The sequence below is a fragment of the Corvus moneduloides genome, chromosome 4 (assembly GCF_009650955.1).
Source record: "Corvus moneduloides isolate bCorMon1 chromosome 4, bCorMon1.pri, whole genome shotgun sequence".
Classification (NCBI taxonomy): domain Eukaryota; kingdom Metazoa; phylum Chordata; class Aves; order Passeriformes; family Corvidae; genus Corvus; species Corvus moneduloides.
The window spans coordinates 27585814-27605233 of NC_045479.1; the positions used below are offsets into that span (position 1 = coordinate 27585814).

General features: G+C 38.0%; 1 protein-coding gene across 3 annotated transcripts in view; it reads right to left on the reverse strand.

Moving 5' to 3' along the window:
* Positions 1–360: 360 nt before the first annotated feature.
* Positions 361–19420, reverse strand: part of NR1H4 (nuclear receptor subfamily 1 group H member 4) — a 37383-nt gene continuing 18323 nt past the window's right edge. For 2 of the 3 annotated variants that reach the window (XM_032107356.1, XM_032107357.1), the window contains 7 exons: positions 17728–17880; positions 13459–13592; positions 12831–12929; positions 12140–12239; positions 11048–11194; positions 2265–2378; positions 361–1214 (listed from right to left, as the gene is read on the reverse strand). In XM_032107356.1, the coding sequence (XP_031963247.1) occupies positions 976–1214; positions 2265–2378; positions 11048–11194; positions 12140–12239; positions 12831–12929; positions 13459–13592; positions 17728–17880 (986 nt within the window). In that variant the 3' untranslated portion in view covers positions 361–975. The remainder of the gene's footprint in view (positions 1215–2264; positions 2379–11047; positions 11195–12139; positions 12240–12830; positions 12930–13458; positions 13593–17727; positions 17881–19420) is intronic. The other variant, XM_032107358.1, reaches the window with a different exon arrangement.

A 19420-nucleotide genomic window follows, 5' to 3' on the forward strand; every position in this document is an offset into this window, starting at 1 on the left:
CGGGCTGGGACACCGCCCCCGGGCTGGGACATCGCCCCCGGGCTGGGACATCGCCCTGCTGCACCCCCGGGAGCTGAGAGCCGAAGGGGCCCCCTGGCAGTCGGCGTTCTGCGCCCGGAGCCTTCCGCCGCGCAGCGCTCGGCACACCGCTGCCCCGCCGTCTGAGAGCGGACCCCGGTACAAGGAAACCCCGCACCGTGCCTGCAGCCCCCGGCCGCATCAGAGAGTCCGCACCGCCGCACACAGCATCCAGACACACTTACCAGTTCCAGGGATGCTGCTGATGGTGTTTTTCAGAGCCATTAAGCACCAGCAATCAAAGTCATAAAGCAAAATAACCTGTGACGCACTTCCACAAAGTAGAGATACTCTGTAATTTTTACTTTGAAATAATAATGCAATTGAAGTTACATGTATCATGAAAAGAGATTTTGTGTGTGTGTGGCTATTCTCCATTACATAATTCTTCATCTTGTGAAGAAATAACACCTTGCATACCTCACATGAACACATTTCAGAGTTGAACAGCAAATGACCGTGGTATTAACCATTTCAGCTGGTTTATTACTGTAACTATCTGGAATATATTCTTTGACAGATGTAAAGAACAAAAAAGCCCTGCAATGAAAAATTATTAATGGAAACTTACTTTCCCCCATTTCTTTACAGAGGAACTGTAACTGCAATCAGCTTAGTTGCAGCCGGAATTAATTGGGTTCCTCTGAAGAGCTGGAGGGCTCTTTCTGATCAGAGGGTATAAATACAGAAAAAGTTATACTCATGTGTTAGGATCTGATAGCTGTACAATATTCTGTGCATAGTGAACAAAATGACTTCTATGAATCCATGGCATGTTTCTATAAAAATGCAGTAAAGAAAATATAATGCACCGTGGGATACTTTTCTATGAAAATAAATGCTATGTGGTCCTTTTAAAAGATATTTCTCCTAAAATAAAATAAAAAAAAGTATCCATCACTGCACATCCCAGATCTCACAGAGAAGAGGTGTGAATTTGTGATCATTCACTCTCCATGACATCAACATCTCTGCGTGATGATGGTTAAATGTCCGTAATTCTGTGAGACGACCCAGAAGACATGCAAAGTGTTGAGGGTTATCTGGATGGTGAAGTTTGCAGACTTTTTGTAGAATATCCAGTAGTGGTTCTTGAAGCCTTTCCACAGAATCTCTGTCCTTTATGTATTGTCGATCTGATTATGGTTTTAAAGAAAAGAAGTAATTAGCAAGTATATTCTCTGATACATTGCAATTATTTGCACTGATAACTTAATATAAAAATATTCAAATATTTTCACTGACCACTGATGTTCACAAAGAATATTTATTCTGAAAATAAGATGAAATAAAAATGTTTAATGCTGTATTTTTGCTTTAGGGCTTTCATGTAAGCTTCCCACTTCTAGCTAGAGAAAACATTTAACCTTCTCAAAAACCAAAGTGTTTTAACTCTACAATGTTTCACTGGAGTTCTATCATCATCTTTCCATGTGGTTCTGCACCAGAGTATGTCTTGCAGTGCATTGCAAGAACCGAGCAACACCCTAAGTTCTTGGAGGTGTAGTACTCCTGGGGAATTTAGCCAGTTGAGAAGAGTGTACAAGCAGGTCACCAAGGCAAAATCAAACATCTTCATCCTCATATTAAATTTCTTTGTTAGAAAATACTTATCTTTTTATTTTGTTCATATGGAAGCATGTGTTTGGATACTTGGATTGGGAGGGAAAGAGGAGAATGGGATTTTTGGTGTAAAAAAATCTCCTGAGACACACTGACTCAAAGAGTGATGGAAATGCTTCACGTTCCCATCCTTCATGAAACCTGATTTGGAAACCTCCCAATAAAGGCTGAAGACCTTCATTGTCATACTCTATTCTAAGCTATAGAGTTTCCCAATTTCCCTCCAAAAAATGTGGCATTCCACGGTGGTCAGTAGTGATGTGCATGTAGCCACATCTGGGGTTTTCTGAAGGAGGAAGCCTGTTTTGCTAAGCAGTGAAGAGATACCAGTAATTCTTTAAAGCAGGTTATTTAAGCAGTTTTTTCCTTGTATGCAAAACCAAATGGTGTAGCAGGACATTTGGAGTTTGTATTTGTGTGCTTGTTTTCTGGTTTAAATATGACAGAATGAGCACATACGCTCTCTTACTCCATGTAGAATGTAAGTTTTTACAAATCTCACATCATGCTCCTCATGCTTTCTTTCCAAAATCACTAATATTTAATTCTGGATGAGAAGTTACCTGGAGACAGGATAACTATGGCTGTGAGCAGTGCATATTCCTCCTGTGTCATCTTCAGCTCTCCAATGCTTTTATAAAAATTAAACATGGGAGTTATGAATTCATCTGAGATACCTGTGAGAAGGAAAAAATAGTTACAGTATGTCTTAATTATTGAAGCAGTCGGTTTATTGCTACCCAGCAATTATTTCATATTTTGTATTGACTGTTTTGTGGGAGAAATCTACTACAGAAATCATGATGCAAGACAATTAGTTACAGAAGTGCAAGCACATCCTTGTTTTCCAGAGCAAACTAGACACAGGCAAGCACTGGAAATTTCTTTTTGCATAGTTTCAAAGTCTTTCTTTCAAACAATTTATTTAACTCTGCAGGTTTGTCCATCTGGCTCTTCAGGACAAGTCTCATACGTGGTTTTCTCGTTGTCTGCTGATAATCCTCTTTGCGAAGCAGTGCCTGTGTTCCCTGTCTCTGCATTAGTTATACGGAAACCTCTCAGGGTGTATGGTTTAATTCTAGCCCAACTCTACTCTACAGCTAACTGCCTTGGGCGGTTGCTTCAGTTGTCTCCATAAAGATGCTTAATTACTCCTTTTATGTAGCCTGAAACTCTTGTTAGGTCTAGGATTACCTGTACTCCAAGATCAACTTGCTTGCAATAACTATTACCTTAAAGCATAAAATAATTATCAAAATATTATTTTATTATTATAAAATACAGAGCCAAAAATAGTTAAAATCCAGGCCTATTTAAGAATGGGATCATGTGATTCTCTCACCATCAGCGAAAGCCTTTGGGGTTTCCAAACTAAGGCATGCCAATGAGGCTTCTTCTTGCTGACTTTGTCATCAGGTCACAATGTTCTTAGTTAGCCTTAAATTACAAATGTACTCCATCCTGCTCTTTGGTGTAAAAGAGAAGTAAGTCTTGTGACATCAAAATTATTCTTTTTTTAAATGTTATGTGAGTCACTCAGAGCAGACACTAGACTATTGACAGCAGCTGCTTGCAGCTCTGAAGCAGTGTAGACATCCAAACCAGTGGTTCTGCAGCAAGAGTCTTTTGGCCTTCCTTGGCTGAAAGGATGGAAACCTCCTTGGTTCCCACAGATGAGGGCCATAGGATGTCTTGTCGATTTAATCTTAATTTTGAGCTGTTCTAGAAGTCTTTATAATTGCCTTGGAAACCACATGAAATAATGCAGTTTTGAGTGTTATGTGCAACACAAAGCTGAAATCCAGGACTAGGGAGGTTTGGAGTGCCTCCAGTAGGGGAAATTCAAACTGAAACTCAGCAGGTGGAACTCAAAGAAAGGAAACATGAAGTCACTTGACTTAACTATGAAATAGTCACATTTTGCTGTGACAGTGAATTTACTTCAAGCAGTGGAATAGTTTTGTGTCCCAGCAGTGAAAGAATGGTCTTGCAGGGTGTGGTTTATTTTATGGCTGAGTCATGTGTTTAAACACACGACATAAACAACCTATGTTCACTTCAGATTGCAAGCCACAAATCCTGTTTTTGTGATGAGTTCAATACTACTGAGTCTAAGTAAATTAAGCAGATATGTATGATGCGGGTCAGCTCGTCCTGTAGAAGTTAGTAACACAGCTGGACCTTCTTACAGAGCAAACAATAGTCATAGCATCTAATGTGCTGCAAGGCTTATGTTGTTAGTCATCAACCTTAACTACTTAAAATTTTGAATACTTGTTATTGCTAACTTTTTGGGAACCACCTGTCTCTCCCTTGGGTGGTTTTAAATGCCAAGGTTCCTTATAGTGTGTAAGTAGCACATATATGCAGCACAGTTTGCATGAAACTAGAAACAAAAAATAATAAAAAGCTGGGCCCTAAAGAAGAGCAAATGAATTCCTTTCATGGATATGAGTACCTCAGCAACAGCATGAGAAAAGTCCAAGACAAACTTGATATTTTTATAAGTCTCTGTGCAAGGTATTGTGCCTCTGGGCACAATAGTCTTGACAGGAAACAAGAAATGGTAGGAAGTGGGCTGTGACTAAGACTCCCATCATTTGTTTCTCATATTCATAATTTGATTTTTTTTTTGAAGGTCAGGTTTGCTTTCAGCTGGATGAAATAATTGCTTTTGGTGATCCCAAACTCCTCAAATCCTGTTGTCAATATAGCAGAAGAAGGATGAAAGTGTTGCTGGCAAACAGGATGTGGGAAAACTAATTCAGTTCCTCACTGGTCCAAACAATGCCTAAGCATATAGTAAAACCAATCCCTGCCCAGAAAGCTTATAAGCTAACCTTAAGAAACTGAAGTATGAATGGGTGAAGAAAAAATGAGTATAGATGTGGAAGCAAATGAAATTACTGCTGAGAACTCTGCATTAGTGTACTGCAAACAGAGAAATAAAACCGTAGAGATGGGAGGGAGTAGAAAGGGATGTTTCAGCAATTCAAGTGTTTTATCACTTTTCCTAAGGAGAACAGAACTTCAAAATCTTTGAATTGATATATGTCACAAGGCAATAATGAAAAAAAAAACCCATTAAAAATTAACAATTACGAAACTAGGATAATGGACTCTTTCCTTGGTTAGTAGTTTTGCTGTCATCCCGCCTATGCTGGAGTTTCCCTGTTAGTACTTCATCTTCCTTTATGCGCATGACACAAATTGCTTTTTTGTCACAAGAGGGGGCTGTTTTCTAATGTGATTGTAAACGCTTCGGTTTGGATTTAATAAGCTCCAACAGAAAGAAAAAAAAGGCAGGAAACATAGGAAACAGATGTTTATAGTTCTTACTTTTTTTCCTAGCTACTGTACAAGATGTTGTCACTTCAATTCAGATTATCAGAACAAGAATTAAAGGTGATTTGGTGCTTGTAACTGGAAAGGCTAGAGAAGAAATGAGTTATGTGATTTTCCCAATGTCATTAGTACGAGTTATACCCAAAAGTGAAAAAAAAAATCAAATAGATGAAATTATATTTCTGGCCTCATTGAGAACAGAAAAGTTAGTTCCGCCTAACCCTCTATATTTAGATCAGACAAGAGCCCTGCACAGTGCTGTCAGGCAGGCAGAGCTTCCTGGTCACTGCTAATAGTACCTCCTTCCTAACTTTTTTCAAAAGGGTTTCAAAACCCTTGTTTCATGCAGCATTGTGGCAGTAAGAACATGCTCATCCTTCATATGTCATTGGGCATCTTTCCACGTTACACGGATCCCTACCTAACTGCCAGCCCAACTCCGTCAGCTGCAGAAGATACTGCAGGTTGTTTGATTATTTCTTTATGTTCATGCATGTCTGGCTGTAAACCCAAGGGTAGTCAGTGGGAAATAAAAGCTTTACTGAGTGCAGCTTTGCAGCATCAGACTAGAGCAGATTTAAACCCATGAACATTATTCATTCAACACCCCTTCCTTGCACAACTTCGTCTCCATCTGTAGCCCAAGAAACAGCATTACTCTACACCTTGCCTTTTTTAGAGTTTTGTTGCTATGATTTTTCTATGAAGGTAAGATCACTGATACTTTCATAAAGTTTGCAGTTTCAGGCCGTGAATAATTATCTGTTTAACATAATCCTGGAATAGGTGTTTTTACTGTTATATCAAGTCAGTATTGACAGCTTTTTGAGACAGCATTCTGTCTTCTATTTTTTTCTGTTTTGTAAAACTGAATAATTAATCTATTGCAAGAAGAAAGCTTGAGAGTAAATGCTAATTAACAGTAACTAACACTGTGTTATTAATATAGATAGAGATCGTTTTTTCTTGATAAAGATTGAGGTGTTAGTGAATATGAAACCAAAGGTATATTAGTAGCTGCTTTATGCAAATAAAATATTCTAATTACTCACAAACTTACATTTTATCTTTCACATTGTTCCATCCACCAGAATTGCTTTTCATGCTGCTTATTAGCTCTCCCTTCTGAGCTATTCAAATGCATCAGTGATCCTTTAAACACTGATCAAATTCACCCCCTTGATGCTGAGTGCCAGATAGGGGAAAATCTAGCCAGGAGAGAAGACACAGCAGAGCATAGGCACATGCTCTTCTGTCTGTCATTATCTTGTAGGGGTTAAATAGCCAACTTAAATGAGAAGTTAGCATGTGTGGAGCAGAACTCAAAACGAAGTAGCAAACTTCTTTAAAGCAATCCATAGGACCTCTGTTAAGTCATAATTGCAAGCAAAGAAGCCTTAGCTTAAAAAAACCCAAACAAACCAAGCCTGCAAGGAGGGTGCAAATGACCTTGCCTCATACCCTCCTTTGGCAGTGGCCTGAGTGCCTGCAGTCAGGAGAGAAATGTGGTCTGGCACACAGTTAGCAGCATCTGCACTGCTTGAGCTAGTCTTCATAGGCAGAGTCTAAAAAAGTTTTTGGCCTGAAGAAGCACACTTATGCAGAAGAAAAGAGGTCAGGTCCCTGACATCTGTTCTTGCTTTCATGGTATAGATCTATTCTGTATATATGATTTAAATAATTTTAGCAACTGTATTTATTACTCAGGAACCTAGCACTGGAAGAGTCGGTGTGGTAGATTGTGCAGGAAAGGTGTGTGAACAGAAAAGCTCTTTCCTATATTTTGTATTTTAAAGTGGTCCAAATTTCTAAATGTTTTGGGCAGTGTGCCAGTTTTGCCTTGAGCTACAGGATGATGTGTCTCCTTCCACGAGGATGCACACGACTGTTGGGAGAGTTAGACACTTTGGACACGTCAGTGAAGATCATTTCATTTCTCTACACAAACCCCGGCACAGTGGGGTCCTGAAGCAGCACCCTTCCTCAGTACTAATAACTAAATGATAGAAGACAAGGGCAATGGAAATTATCCGTGTTCCAATAACAAACTTTGCTTTTGGTTGCAGGAGCCTCTTATCCAAATCAATGTGAACTTTGTATCCCACATTCAATGGCAAAAGGTGGTCTCTTGCCAATGCTTTGAAAGTGCAGCTATTTTTTTTTTCTTTACTTTGGATCTGAGTGTACTTCAGCACCTGTAACCCATCCAGGAAGACAACAGTGTATTTCACAATGTCACATGTCCTGCTGCCAACTTAAAATTTGGGTCCAGATATTCCCTTTCTGTCAATACCAGGTAGTATTTTATTTCCCAATACTCAAATTCCTAGAATTGCTCTGTAGAGTAAAATGATGAAATAAAAATCTCTGTCTTTTCATGACCACTGAAACCTGGTATCTTTAGCAAAACAAACTACAAATGCTCACAGAGAAAAATTTCTGTATCTCAGCTCTGTTTTTTTAAAAATACTGTACTGCTCAATAATGGGGAGAATTTGCTTTCAAAATAACAGAAAAACACTAAGCATTAAATTACTGGAATGTCAGCCTTTCACCAAGTGAGTCAATCACAATGTGGTATATGCACAGTGAAGCATCAAATAAGATGAGTAAATGGCACCAAATCTCAGTAACATTAAATAAAATGTCTGTATTTCTCATTAAGTCTCAATATTAGAGTGCGTAGGAGAGGATTTCAGTCACACAAGCAGCTGATGCACGAATTTTCATAAGGGGTTATGGAGAAAGACCATCAGGGCACAAATAAAGGCAGTCTCTGAGGTGCAGCAGGACTTGAGCAATAGGCACAAGCTGAGAAATAAAAATACACCTCATCAGCATGAGAATGAAAATGAATGCTGATAACGCTCAAAGGTCATCACCACCAGATCTCTGACTTCCTTATCAGAAAAAAAACCCCAACATTCCATACAATCGGACTGGAGAAGACATAAATATTAATAGATGAGAGCAGCTTCAACGTGGACATGGTGGCAGGTGACAGAAGTCTGGACAGCTTGTGACTTTTAGGCAGGATCACCACCACCCTCCCTGATTTTATGGATACAGGCATCAAAGCTTGACAATAGAACGTATGTGATATTCAAGCATTAGTCTGTACCTAAAAATATACGGACAGAAATTCTGACTAACAGCAACAATTAATGGCTGCTGGCATGAAAAGGTTTAGGACCTCCCTAGGAGCCATAAATAATCCTGATGCTGTTTTTTCATTTATTACCTATAAACTTGATTTTTAAACTCCCACTCAGCCATCACTGAACTTCTTCTGATGCTCTATTGTCTTTGTAGGTTTCAGTTTGCTGCATTTAGCCTTTTTTGTTTGTGTGTTGTTTTTTTAGATTTTTGTTTGTTTTCCAGTGAGGTGTATGTAAAAAGAGGGATATAATCTCTTCTGGCCAGTCCTATCTCTTGGACCAGTCTATAACATAATGGGCAGTAGTGTTTGTTGTTACTGGTTAACACTGGAGAAGACTGCTTACATTTCTACTCTAAGGTCACATTGGGTACAGGCTATTATGAAACCTAGAGCCCTGGTGTTGAGTCCTATGACATGCAGGGGTGTGAACTGCATAATATTTGATATTTTTAATATTAAATATTTGTAATATTTTTATTTTACTCTAATTTATATTACATATTACTGAAATAACATTGAAAGCTGTATGTGTAAACAATGATAACAAAAGAATTCATATGCCTTTCCTTCATTTTGTTCAAACTTGGACACATGAAAATAATGAGGATTTAAGCCACAAAAATAAGCTATTTCCATAGTAGATATTTTAAAACTATTTCAAAGTTTTATTTATCTAGAAATTAAATAGGTCTAGTAGCAGTAATTAAACTACAAATGCAAAGATTTACAAGCTGCTTTTGTTATTTATTGTCACAGCCCCCTTAAAGGCAGCAGGGGAAAATGTTTTAAAGTAGGCTTGAATTTGCAGAAGTAGAGAAATAAACTATAAGGGAAAGGTTATTTTTTCTGTATTCTGGCTCTTAATAGAAGGAAAGAATGCAGTCAGCAGCAGTAAGCTGGATAATACATTATCTTCCTGTAATACAGGGAGGGAGAAGTTCTAATATCAGTGTTTCCTCTTATGTCTTCAACTTGATCCTGGCTTGAGGGAAGATGGTTTAGAAAGCCTCTTCCAAGAGCAAGAAGATACACGTTTGTGTTTATACACGCACACATATTTTAAAAGGTACTGTGTTTCATTTCTTTAGAACTATTTAGCCCTGTTTTTTGGTCTAAGAATTTGCTTTTAATTTACCTTGGTTTTTTTCTCCGCAGAAAAAGTCTTCCTTTGGCATAAACAATACATTTGAAATTGTTACTTGTCTTGAAAATTTGTTCTACACTAAATGTTTCTTTTTAAAATCTGTGACATGACAGGTAAATAATACTAAGGCAGGATAAAATGTAATATTCCAGCCAGTTGTGTTGTCATGAATCTAGTACAAACTAAAAAAAAAAAAATTGCATCTCATCTGGATTCAGTAGTTGCAAAGAATTAATAGAATATTTTAAAATTATGACTAAGGAAAAATTACTGGTATGACATAATGGCTTATGCTATGTTCTGGGTTCAAGTATTTCTTGCTTCTGGGGTTTATTTAATGAACAGTTGATACCCTGAACAAAGAAGCTTGATATTCACTGTACAGATTAGAGAAGGTTTCAGTAATCATGTTGCCATATGGATTTCTTTCTCTAAAACCTATTTTTATCAAAAATGGGGGTTATAATCCAGTAAAAAAATCTCTTAATGAAGACATTTGGATCCATGACAACTCATTACAGTTTCCAGGAAATATATCTGGCCTTCTTGGCATACTTCCCTGCCTGCAGAACTTGGACCAGAAGCTATTCATATCACTCTGGAAGTCCCTGTTTCCAGTTCATCAAAGAGTAACCTCTTATAATCAATCAAAATGAAAGAAATATAAAAACCTACTAATTATAAACTTAGAAACGAGTGTGCTAAGCCGAAATAAATACATACGTTCAGCTAGTGACTTATTCTCAAGTTTTCTGACTCCTTTTCAGTGCATTAAATATATAAGCATTGGCTTAATTTTGCTTACATCAGTAGAACTTTCTGAACTGAATTCAAGTCCATTTCCATGAATAATATTGAGGTTACATGTTCTTCTGTCTCTTCTCTTTCTGATCCTTAAAAAGGAAAGTCAGAAGCCAGAATCTACAGACTGACTCTCTGATTCAGAATTGTTGATTTCTTTGAATATTCAGCGATAGGTAGCTGAGGGTTGGATAAAGCTTGCTGATCAATACAGAAAAATGCAAAACATTCAGTATTGCATTGGTGGAGCACAAAGAATGCATAATAATTCAAAACACAATTTTCCTGCTCTTAAGGAATAATATCTAGCCCCATTTGGCTTTTCATAATTATTAATATTTATGTCTAGGACCAGTGGAATTTATCAGAGTCACTGAGCTTTTGATTGACTTTAAGAAGCAGAAAACATACAGAGAAAATGCTGTATTTGTAATTCTTTTATGCACCTTGTGCAGTGTGATTCAATTTTACCAAAACATCCCTAAGAATAGGTGCTTGCCTTCAGTCATCTCCAGTAACATCCTAAAATCTTTTTTTCTTTGCTTCTTATAGGGATTGCCTTTGAAAGCATAATTACCAATACTTTGTGTGAACAATTTGAAATGGTACTATTTCTTCTTCGTCATTCTTTCATGCTTATCATTGGAGACATGCACTAGTTTTATTTGATGTAGTGTTATTGATAATACTTGCAAAGTACTTGTAAAGAAACCTTTACCTTATGAACTTTAGACTCAGGCTGAGTTAGATTTGTTCTAGTTAACATAAAAACAACATTCAGATAAATCTGTCTCAATGCTACTAAACAATCTTACTCTAGCTTTCCAAGGGCCGAATACTGACACAGAAGTTGCAATGGTGTGGTTTGTTTTCGCCTCACTAAACAAGATACCTACCACTATTGCGAATTCTTTCTTCTAAAAGGAAAGTATGTCCCGTAGGAAGTTTCCTGCTGAAGATCTCAGCTGAACGGAGGAACATTGCTTCTACTGCTGAGCCCTTCAGCAAAGCAATCTGGTCTTCATGATCAAGGGTTTGGAAGCCTGAGGAGACATTAGAGATAAGTCAGACAGTAGAAGTTCCCACTTCTTTCTGTCCTGAAATTCCTGCACGTGAGGTGCCACACATCTGCATAACCTTGATGCTGGTGTCAGTAGGGTTGCCAAGTGCTGCAGAAATTGAAACCTGGACTTCAGAAAATGACACTGATTTGAACCTCCCCAAAGTTTATGAGGATTACACGTGTGTTTCAGTTTTCAGGGTACTTTTAGAGGATAAGCAAAATGTGGTGTAGCGTAACCAATAGTGAGAATTTTGTCTAGCTCCATAATATCTTCTGTCATGTTTCCACCAGAGCTCTCTACGTGCCTTCCCCACTGCCATGCTGCTTTCAGTGTTACAATGCACCTTCCTTAGTTAAAGGGGACCTCTACCATATGCCCAGTATTCAGTCTTGGGTAACATCAACTTGAGAGTTGAAAAAATGCTAATAAACTCAGATTTTCAGCATTTGTCCATAACACATTGTGCCAGGACCATAAATACTGGTGCCACCAACTAGAGAAAGTTCTTGCATGGGACTCACAATTCAGTGGATGTTATAACCTAGAGGCATTTCTAGAAAGGCAGCAAAGGGCATGAAGTAGAGTCTAGAAAGTGTTAGTGGTAATTTAGAAGCAGACTATTTGGCATTGCAGCAATATATAGAAATAAAATATCTCTACAGACACAATCCCTTTTCTGAGCATTTTGTTTGTCCATAGCTAAAGGGTGCCACATCTTGGAGTGGCAGAGTTTGGATTGCTCAACCTACTATTCTTCTGAGAACAAAGCACCTTTGTGCTTTGTATCTAAAGTATCTAAGCAATGTGTAGAAGGAGCAGGAATTGTTTTATAGTCTTCAAAATATACACAACTATTGCCAAAAGGCAACAGAAAGGCATGTAAACCTTGCAATAACAAAATTTGCCCCAACATGCTGGATATACCTGGTAGTTTTTTAGTGAATTCCACAAGAACCTGCACATGACTGGTAGCCATTTCTGTTAAAATCAGAAAATTTCCTTCAGCACTGAATTCCTCGTTTAACTGTTAAAAATTAAACCAAACAAAATCTGTTAATTTTCACTGACATTTCACGTTTAAGAGCATAAAATACAAGAACTATTGGACTGGACCAGGCAAGAGTTCCACCAAATATTGTAATTTGTCTCCAATCTTGGCAAACCAAAGTATTTTGGAAGGCAACATAAGAAGTAGACATAAGAGTATCTTAGATACACATAAGAGTATCTTTTCCTCTAGAAATTATTTTCAAGCTTCCAGGCTGGTGTCTTTATAGAAAGGAAGATTGACAGCAAGTCAAACTCAAATCACTGCCTATACTGACAATGGAAAAACAAAGCTCCAATCAGCAAAGGTTAGATTTGATCATAAAAGTCTTATTCTAGAGTTGAAAGCTTTTTCTTAACATTTAAGTTTGATAGACAAAGATGTGGTCTAACTGTTGACTGAATGGGAAAGATTCTGCCCCAGTTTCAGCATACTTTGACTGTAAGCTTTTACCCATAGTTTGCTCTACTTTACTGTACCTACTTATGCTGACTACAAGTATTTTTTGCTGTGTAATCCTCAGCTTTATTATCAGTTTTTCAAGAATGAATTTGTCAATATACTTACTAGTTTTTTTGACACCTCCTGTGGTATTTTTTGTTTACTGTATGAATCCATAATATAATTAAGAAGTTTCTGCTGTTCTGGGGTAAATTCTACCTTCTCCTATACTGGCAAAAAAAAAAAAAACAACGCCCATCACGAAATGCAGTCATAGCAATGATGTAGAATTTCTTGATTTAGGCAAGATCTATACATCTATTTTTCACCATTTGAAGACCAAGGAGATAAGAGGTTTGCTTGTTACTGAGGTTTTTGTAGAAGTGTACAGAAGAGAGGTATATAATGTTTTTAAACTGCATAGGTTTGTGTGGTTATTTATCAGAAATTAGGAAATGTTTAGCATATAACTAGGTATGTTAGAGTTTTAATATCACACCTCACTGTATGTGATATATGTACCACAGAAAAAATACTGCATGGATCTTACACATGCCTTACAGAGTTTTGACTAAAAAATTATCAGAACTACTTTTACACTCAAGGTATTTCCTTGACTTGGTGGAAGATGGAGTTTTAATTAATACAGGTAGCTCCAGAGAGTTTTCAATACTCTTTATTCACTGTACTAGATGCATTTAACAAAAATCAAACATCACCACTACTGTATGAACTATTACAAGAATTCTCTTACCCTATATATTTTAGTTGTAGATGTTACTTGTTTCACATCATGGCCTTCGTTGTCTTCATCGACTGTGTGATCTGGGGGCTGCTTCACATTTTTCCGTAGCCTTTTTGACTTGCACTGTATCTCTGTTAAGAGACCTAGGACACATAATGCAACATAAAGCATTCATATATGAACTTATATATGCCTGAAGCATTGAAGAGGTACATAAACATGCCATGAATGCTCTTTACACTAACAACCCCGCTTACCTGTGCAGATCATCTCCTGAATGCGTCATTATCTTTGGATGTGAGTCTAATGAGACAAGCTAGGTACACACGATAAATAGTCTAGCCCACATGGAGCTCATCTGCAGAGCAACACAGTTGGTTCTGCTAACCCAGCATTCACACACTGAGCATGTCAAGGGTCTTCCTTTGGACCAACTCTAATCTATTCTTACAGGCAAAAAACCTGTTAGTGATGGGAGAATTGTGCCTTTGGTTTAGTTTTATACAAGAGAAAAGCCTTTCCTGTGCCCCGAGACCTAAACCAAAGTGCAATATATAGGAACAACTGGAAGACTGTCATCAAAATAGTGCACTTTTGCTCTAATCCAGAGTAGTGACTGAGGTGCAGCTGTTCTTACACAAAGAGCTTTGGATGTTTTCAATAATCTTTAAGCAATATTAGGTCTGTTGTGCAGAATCTTTGGAAAGAAAGCCCACTCAGAAGAGGGGACTCCGGGGCTTTAGCCATTACTGCATCTCTACACAGGTAGACCAACAGCTGAAAACGTAGACTCAGAAGTAACTCAGACTGGCAGACCTACCTTTAAAATATATTTATTTAAGAAGTTGCCCAACTGGTCTTGTTATTTTGCTTTTCATTGTATTAGAGGATTGCATAAAGCCCTGGTTTTATTATAGAGTTTAACTTGCCCTAATAAAAGGATTTTTGCATTTGTGGTTTGGGATTTTTTGTTCAGGTGCTTTTGTTCTAGACTACATTTCAGTACCTTGAACCAGTGAGCATCCTTTTGTGGATGTCATAAAAACTATCAATTTTCTTGTGCTAACAAAAGAAAGGAACAATAGGTACCCTACACAATCTGTGGAAGACAGAAATCACAAATGAAAAAGTAATCACCTAAGTATTCATCTAAAAATAAACCTATCAGCACGGGACTTTCTCTTTCTTTCCTTTCTTTCTTTCTTTCTTTCTTCTTTCTCTTTCTTTCTTTCTTTCTTTCTTTCCTTTTCTTCTTTCTTTCCTTTCTCTTCTCTCTTTTTCTTTCTTCTTCTTTCCTTCCTTCTTCTTTCCTTCCTTCCTTCCTTCTTCCTTCCTTCCTTTCCTTCCTTCCTTCCTTCCTTCCTTCCTTCCTTCCTTCCTTCCTTCTTCCTTCCTTCCTTCCTTCCTTCCTCTTCCTTCTTTCTTCTTCTTTTTTCTTTCTTTCTTTCTTCCTTCTTCTTTCTTCTTTCTTTCTTCTTTCTTCTTTCTTTCTTTTCTTTCTTTCTTCTTTCTTTTCTTTCTTTCTTTTCTTTCTTTCTTTTTCTTTCTTCTTCTTTTTCTCTTTCTTTCTTTCTTTTTCTCTTTCTTTCTTCTCTTTTTTTCTTTCTTTCTTCTTTTCCTTTTTCTTTTTTCTTTTATCTTTTCTCTTCTTTTCTCTTCTTTCTTTCTTTCTTTTCTTTTCTTTTCTTTTCTTTTCTTTTCTTTCTTTTCTTTTCTTTCTTTTCTTTTCTTTCCTCCCATTCTTCACCTTTAAAAATGCAGAGCAGGAAAAGAGGCTCATTCAGTGAGTATATGATGTGGAGGAAGATACCACGAAACCAGTGAATCTCATTGTGAATGTTTTTAATTTCCTGTTTAAGCCCTATATAAAATGACCTACCTGAACTGCTGAGAAAAGAGGAAATTTACATGATTAAAATAAGACCTTCAAAGAATACCTTGAAAGGAAAAAGGAGGGAATAGGAATGATGGAGATAATAATTGGTATCAAGCCATGTAATTTGTGGTGCCACACAACACCATAGATTTCTTTTTCTAAATTATTCAGTGCAATCTTTGGTTCTGTTAATAGGCTTGTGCTATTTTCCACCAGTTTAGGATCTGGTCTATTGCCTTCCTAGGGAAAATTTGCTTTACGTGTGCCTTAAGCATTAAGACAGATTTTTCTCATGCTTCCTGCTAGTGAGTGTTCCCTTGATATCTTATTCTGGCTCCATTTAAGTCAGCTGAAAAACTCGTGTGTGAGACAAGACTTCACTTTTTACCTCAGAGATAGCTAGGTTTCAGTGGGTATTAAATTCCAGGAAGAGTGGCAGAATCTGGGTCTTCCCTAGCTAGACATTTCACCTAAGAAACTTGCAGTTTAGATCAAAATGACAGCAAATGACTGAAATTGATGGGTAGTAATTTTGGTCTGTCTGTAGTTTTCACATAAAGGGCAGGAGAAAGATTGTTGAGTAGCTGTGTCATAAATATTTATAATACTTTACCTCCTTGTTCAGAGGAAAAAAAGAATCCACAGAACTTGCAATTACAATCCTACAAAATGTGTAAGTGAAACAAAGTTCAAGGTAACCTTTTATTTCCTAGTCATATTTTTTCAAATAAATGCCCTATACTACTAGAAGTTTCGTGTTTTACTGTCCTAGATTGCCTTGAACTAAAAGCAATTATACAACACACTCCTACTTTAAAGCCATTAAATAGTGCCTTGCCAAACATCCTCATTGCAGTGCGTTAGAGCACACTTATGGTTAAGTCATGAGCAACACAAGATACCCCGTGTTTCCATTGCAGAGAGAGAGTCAGATGGCAGTGGCACCCACTGGCTTTTATTTCCCATATGCCAGCTTGTGAAAATGATAGGCCAGTATAAAAGTTTCATGTGGTCCCAGCCAGTATTATTTACGCTGACCTGGTTTTTTTTTTTACAGCAGTGGGTTGTTGGATTTTTGCTGCACTGAGTGACTCAAGCTGTTTTGAATCCTCAAAATTTTGAAGCAATGGATCAGGGGTGAGTTCACAGGGGAGTTATTTTCTTCTGACAATGTAGGATGCATTAAGTTCTTCCATCAGAGTGGGGTCTGCTCATATATTTATGTATTGCATGAGAATATGTAATATCTCAGGATCTCGGCAGCCTGTTCAATTTGCAGAATGAAAGATTAATTACATTATGCTGGCGACACATTCAAAATATTGATGGAGCTTATTGTTTCTCATATAACCAACAGTTACTATAGCATCTTCTGATCAGATTGAAGGATAGAAATATATTAAAAATTCCAAGTAGATTAATTTCCGGTATGAACCTAAATTGGTTTCACACATACGTGTATGCTGAAGTGACTGGATGACTGGAGCCATCAAGAAAAATAAATTGTAGTCCTATTCATGGAAGGCAAAAGAGCAGATGTTCACAGAGTATTTTCAGGAGCAAGTTTACAAAAACAGTGCAATTACTTAAAGAGGAGCTTTAAACGTGTTCAAAGTTGTACTCTAGTATCCCCATTGTTCTAAGTTATCCAGTTTGAAGCTCAATAAAGTTTATAAACTGTCAGCCTGAATAGAATATTTGTTTTAACATGAAACATTATTAAAATCCATCAAGTTCATTTCTGGAGACCTGTGTGTGTCTATGAGTTCTACCTACGTGCCTATATGCAAGGCAGGAAAATCTATAGCTCCATGAGAAGAGCTAATGAGACTATAAAAAAGGGCCAGCCCTTACCAGGCTTTGCCTGATTGCTGGGTGAGGTCTGGGAACATACACTTGGCAAGGCCACAGAAACTTCCTGCTAGCAACACTCCTGCTCTTTTCTTGAAAATGGCATTGTTTATGTGCCAAAACTTGGACTTGGCTAGCAAGAACTTGACAGGGGGAGCCACAGAAAGAGTAGGAAAGAGAAGCACCAGGACTTTCCTACTCTGGCTTCCATAATACTGCAAAATCCTCACTCCTGGGGAGTCTCCCATAGAGTCACTTCCCTGACTGCTTCTCCTTCCCACTCAAGCAGACTAATAGCTGTCATCCAGTGCAGGACTGACCTTCCTTCACTATTTGCTCAGCTCCTATGTCCTTGCATCCCTGACCAGCGATGAAATCCCATTGCTTTAAAGTGCATTTGTCTTTCAACAGGGTTTGATGCACAGGCACAGCACCTTCTTTAATACACCTTCCACCTGCCAAATGACATCTTTTATAACTTTATTATTAAAAACAGACCACTCAAACAAATACAGTATTTAATGCATGCTCTGACTAGATGATGCAAATACCTGTATACATACATTCAGCCAACATGCCCATTTGCTTGCATTTCCTTAGACGGCACTCCTGGCATTTTCTCCTCATGTACATGTCCATCTCGCAGTTGCCTCCATTTTTACACTTGTATACTGCATTTTTTGTGATGCTTCTTCTGAAGAATCCTGCGCAAAACAGCAGTGATGTAGATGAAAGAGAACACTCAGAAGCCAAGTCATCAAGTTGAAGAGCACCTCCATCTGCACTTGTTTTTCTGAATGACACGTGTTCTACCAGACCATCAGTTTCTTTCAGTGCCTGGATGACTACATTCTTGATACTTGTATTAACAACAGTATCCAAGTCATATTTAATAATTTAATAAATGAGTTCACACACTAGACATTAGTCCTGGAATTGTGAATGTCGGGAAAATTCAGACCCAAATCTGAAACCTGCCAGTAACAGGCTGAGCACCAGCACTAGAGCTGTAGGGTGATGCCATACAAATAGTCAGTGAAAAAAAATGAGTCTGTTAAGTCTCTTGAGGAATGTGCAGAAAGAGAGCTGAGTAACTCATCACCTTTCGCCCAGCTCCTGGGAGCAACAGAAGCTCCACATATTGGTCTGCTCACCCACCCCCGAGTTGAATAAGGAAGCTGCATTCTATCTGCCTGTTGTACATGTACCCCTTTTTACAAGACTCTCCAGCCTTATTCACTGAGTATTGTCCACTTGATGAGTTAAGTAGTCACCTAATTTCACCTACACAGGTAGTTCTACTGGTACCATCACTGGATTCACTCAAGAATTGCACAGTGATCGCTGCAAACAGCAACCGATAAAAGAAATTGAGACAACCCTTCCTAAATCTGTCCAAATCTCCTATTTGGCTGCTGCCTATCACATCCGTGAGAGTGCCACTGTGGGCAAAGCATGGGGTGCACAAGATATTAAATGTGATTGAATAAGAGTCATCACAAAGCAGCAGAATCTTTGCTGTCAATGTTTCCTGAATTTTTAGTGTTACTCACTGTGCCATTACTATCTTACATTGCCCTTCATATGGCAGAGACTATTTAGCCTCAGCTACAGCGGATTTCTTCCCCATGTGAGAACAGGTTTCTGAAATAAACTCCTGGGAGATTCTCCTGGCACATCACTGATTCATACTGTGCTTCAAACTAGAGCTCTGTGTACATTTATATTAACCAGAGCTATTCAAAAAGCTTTTGCTTTCTTATCACCACTGCCTGGCACAATAAAGCTATTGTTTTCCAACCTAGCACTCTGATGCATTGAAAGAGGAGCCAGATAAGACCCAGTCTCCCATGCTCAAATCATAGAGCAAATTCAGTTGTGAATCTAAAGAATTGTCTGTGTGTTTGCAGAATTGTGTAGTCAGATGACAATTTCCCGAATTTGACCCATGGTTTTATAGTTGCCTAATCTCTTCCAAGCACCAGTGTGTAGCAACCAGTAAAACAATTCCACTACCTGGTCACAAAAAAATCTGGCATTTCTCTGAATCTTCAGTAATTCCTGCTTGAAATCTCTTCCATGCTGTCTGTTTTATTGGCTGCTCTTCAAACAAAATACAGTTGACTGCATCAGTCTCTTTGAATGCAGATACTTAGAACCTCCAGAAGCCCCAGGCATTATTTTTATTCATCACTCACATGGTTTTAATACATTACCATTTACTGGTCACGGAAGGGAAAAAAA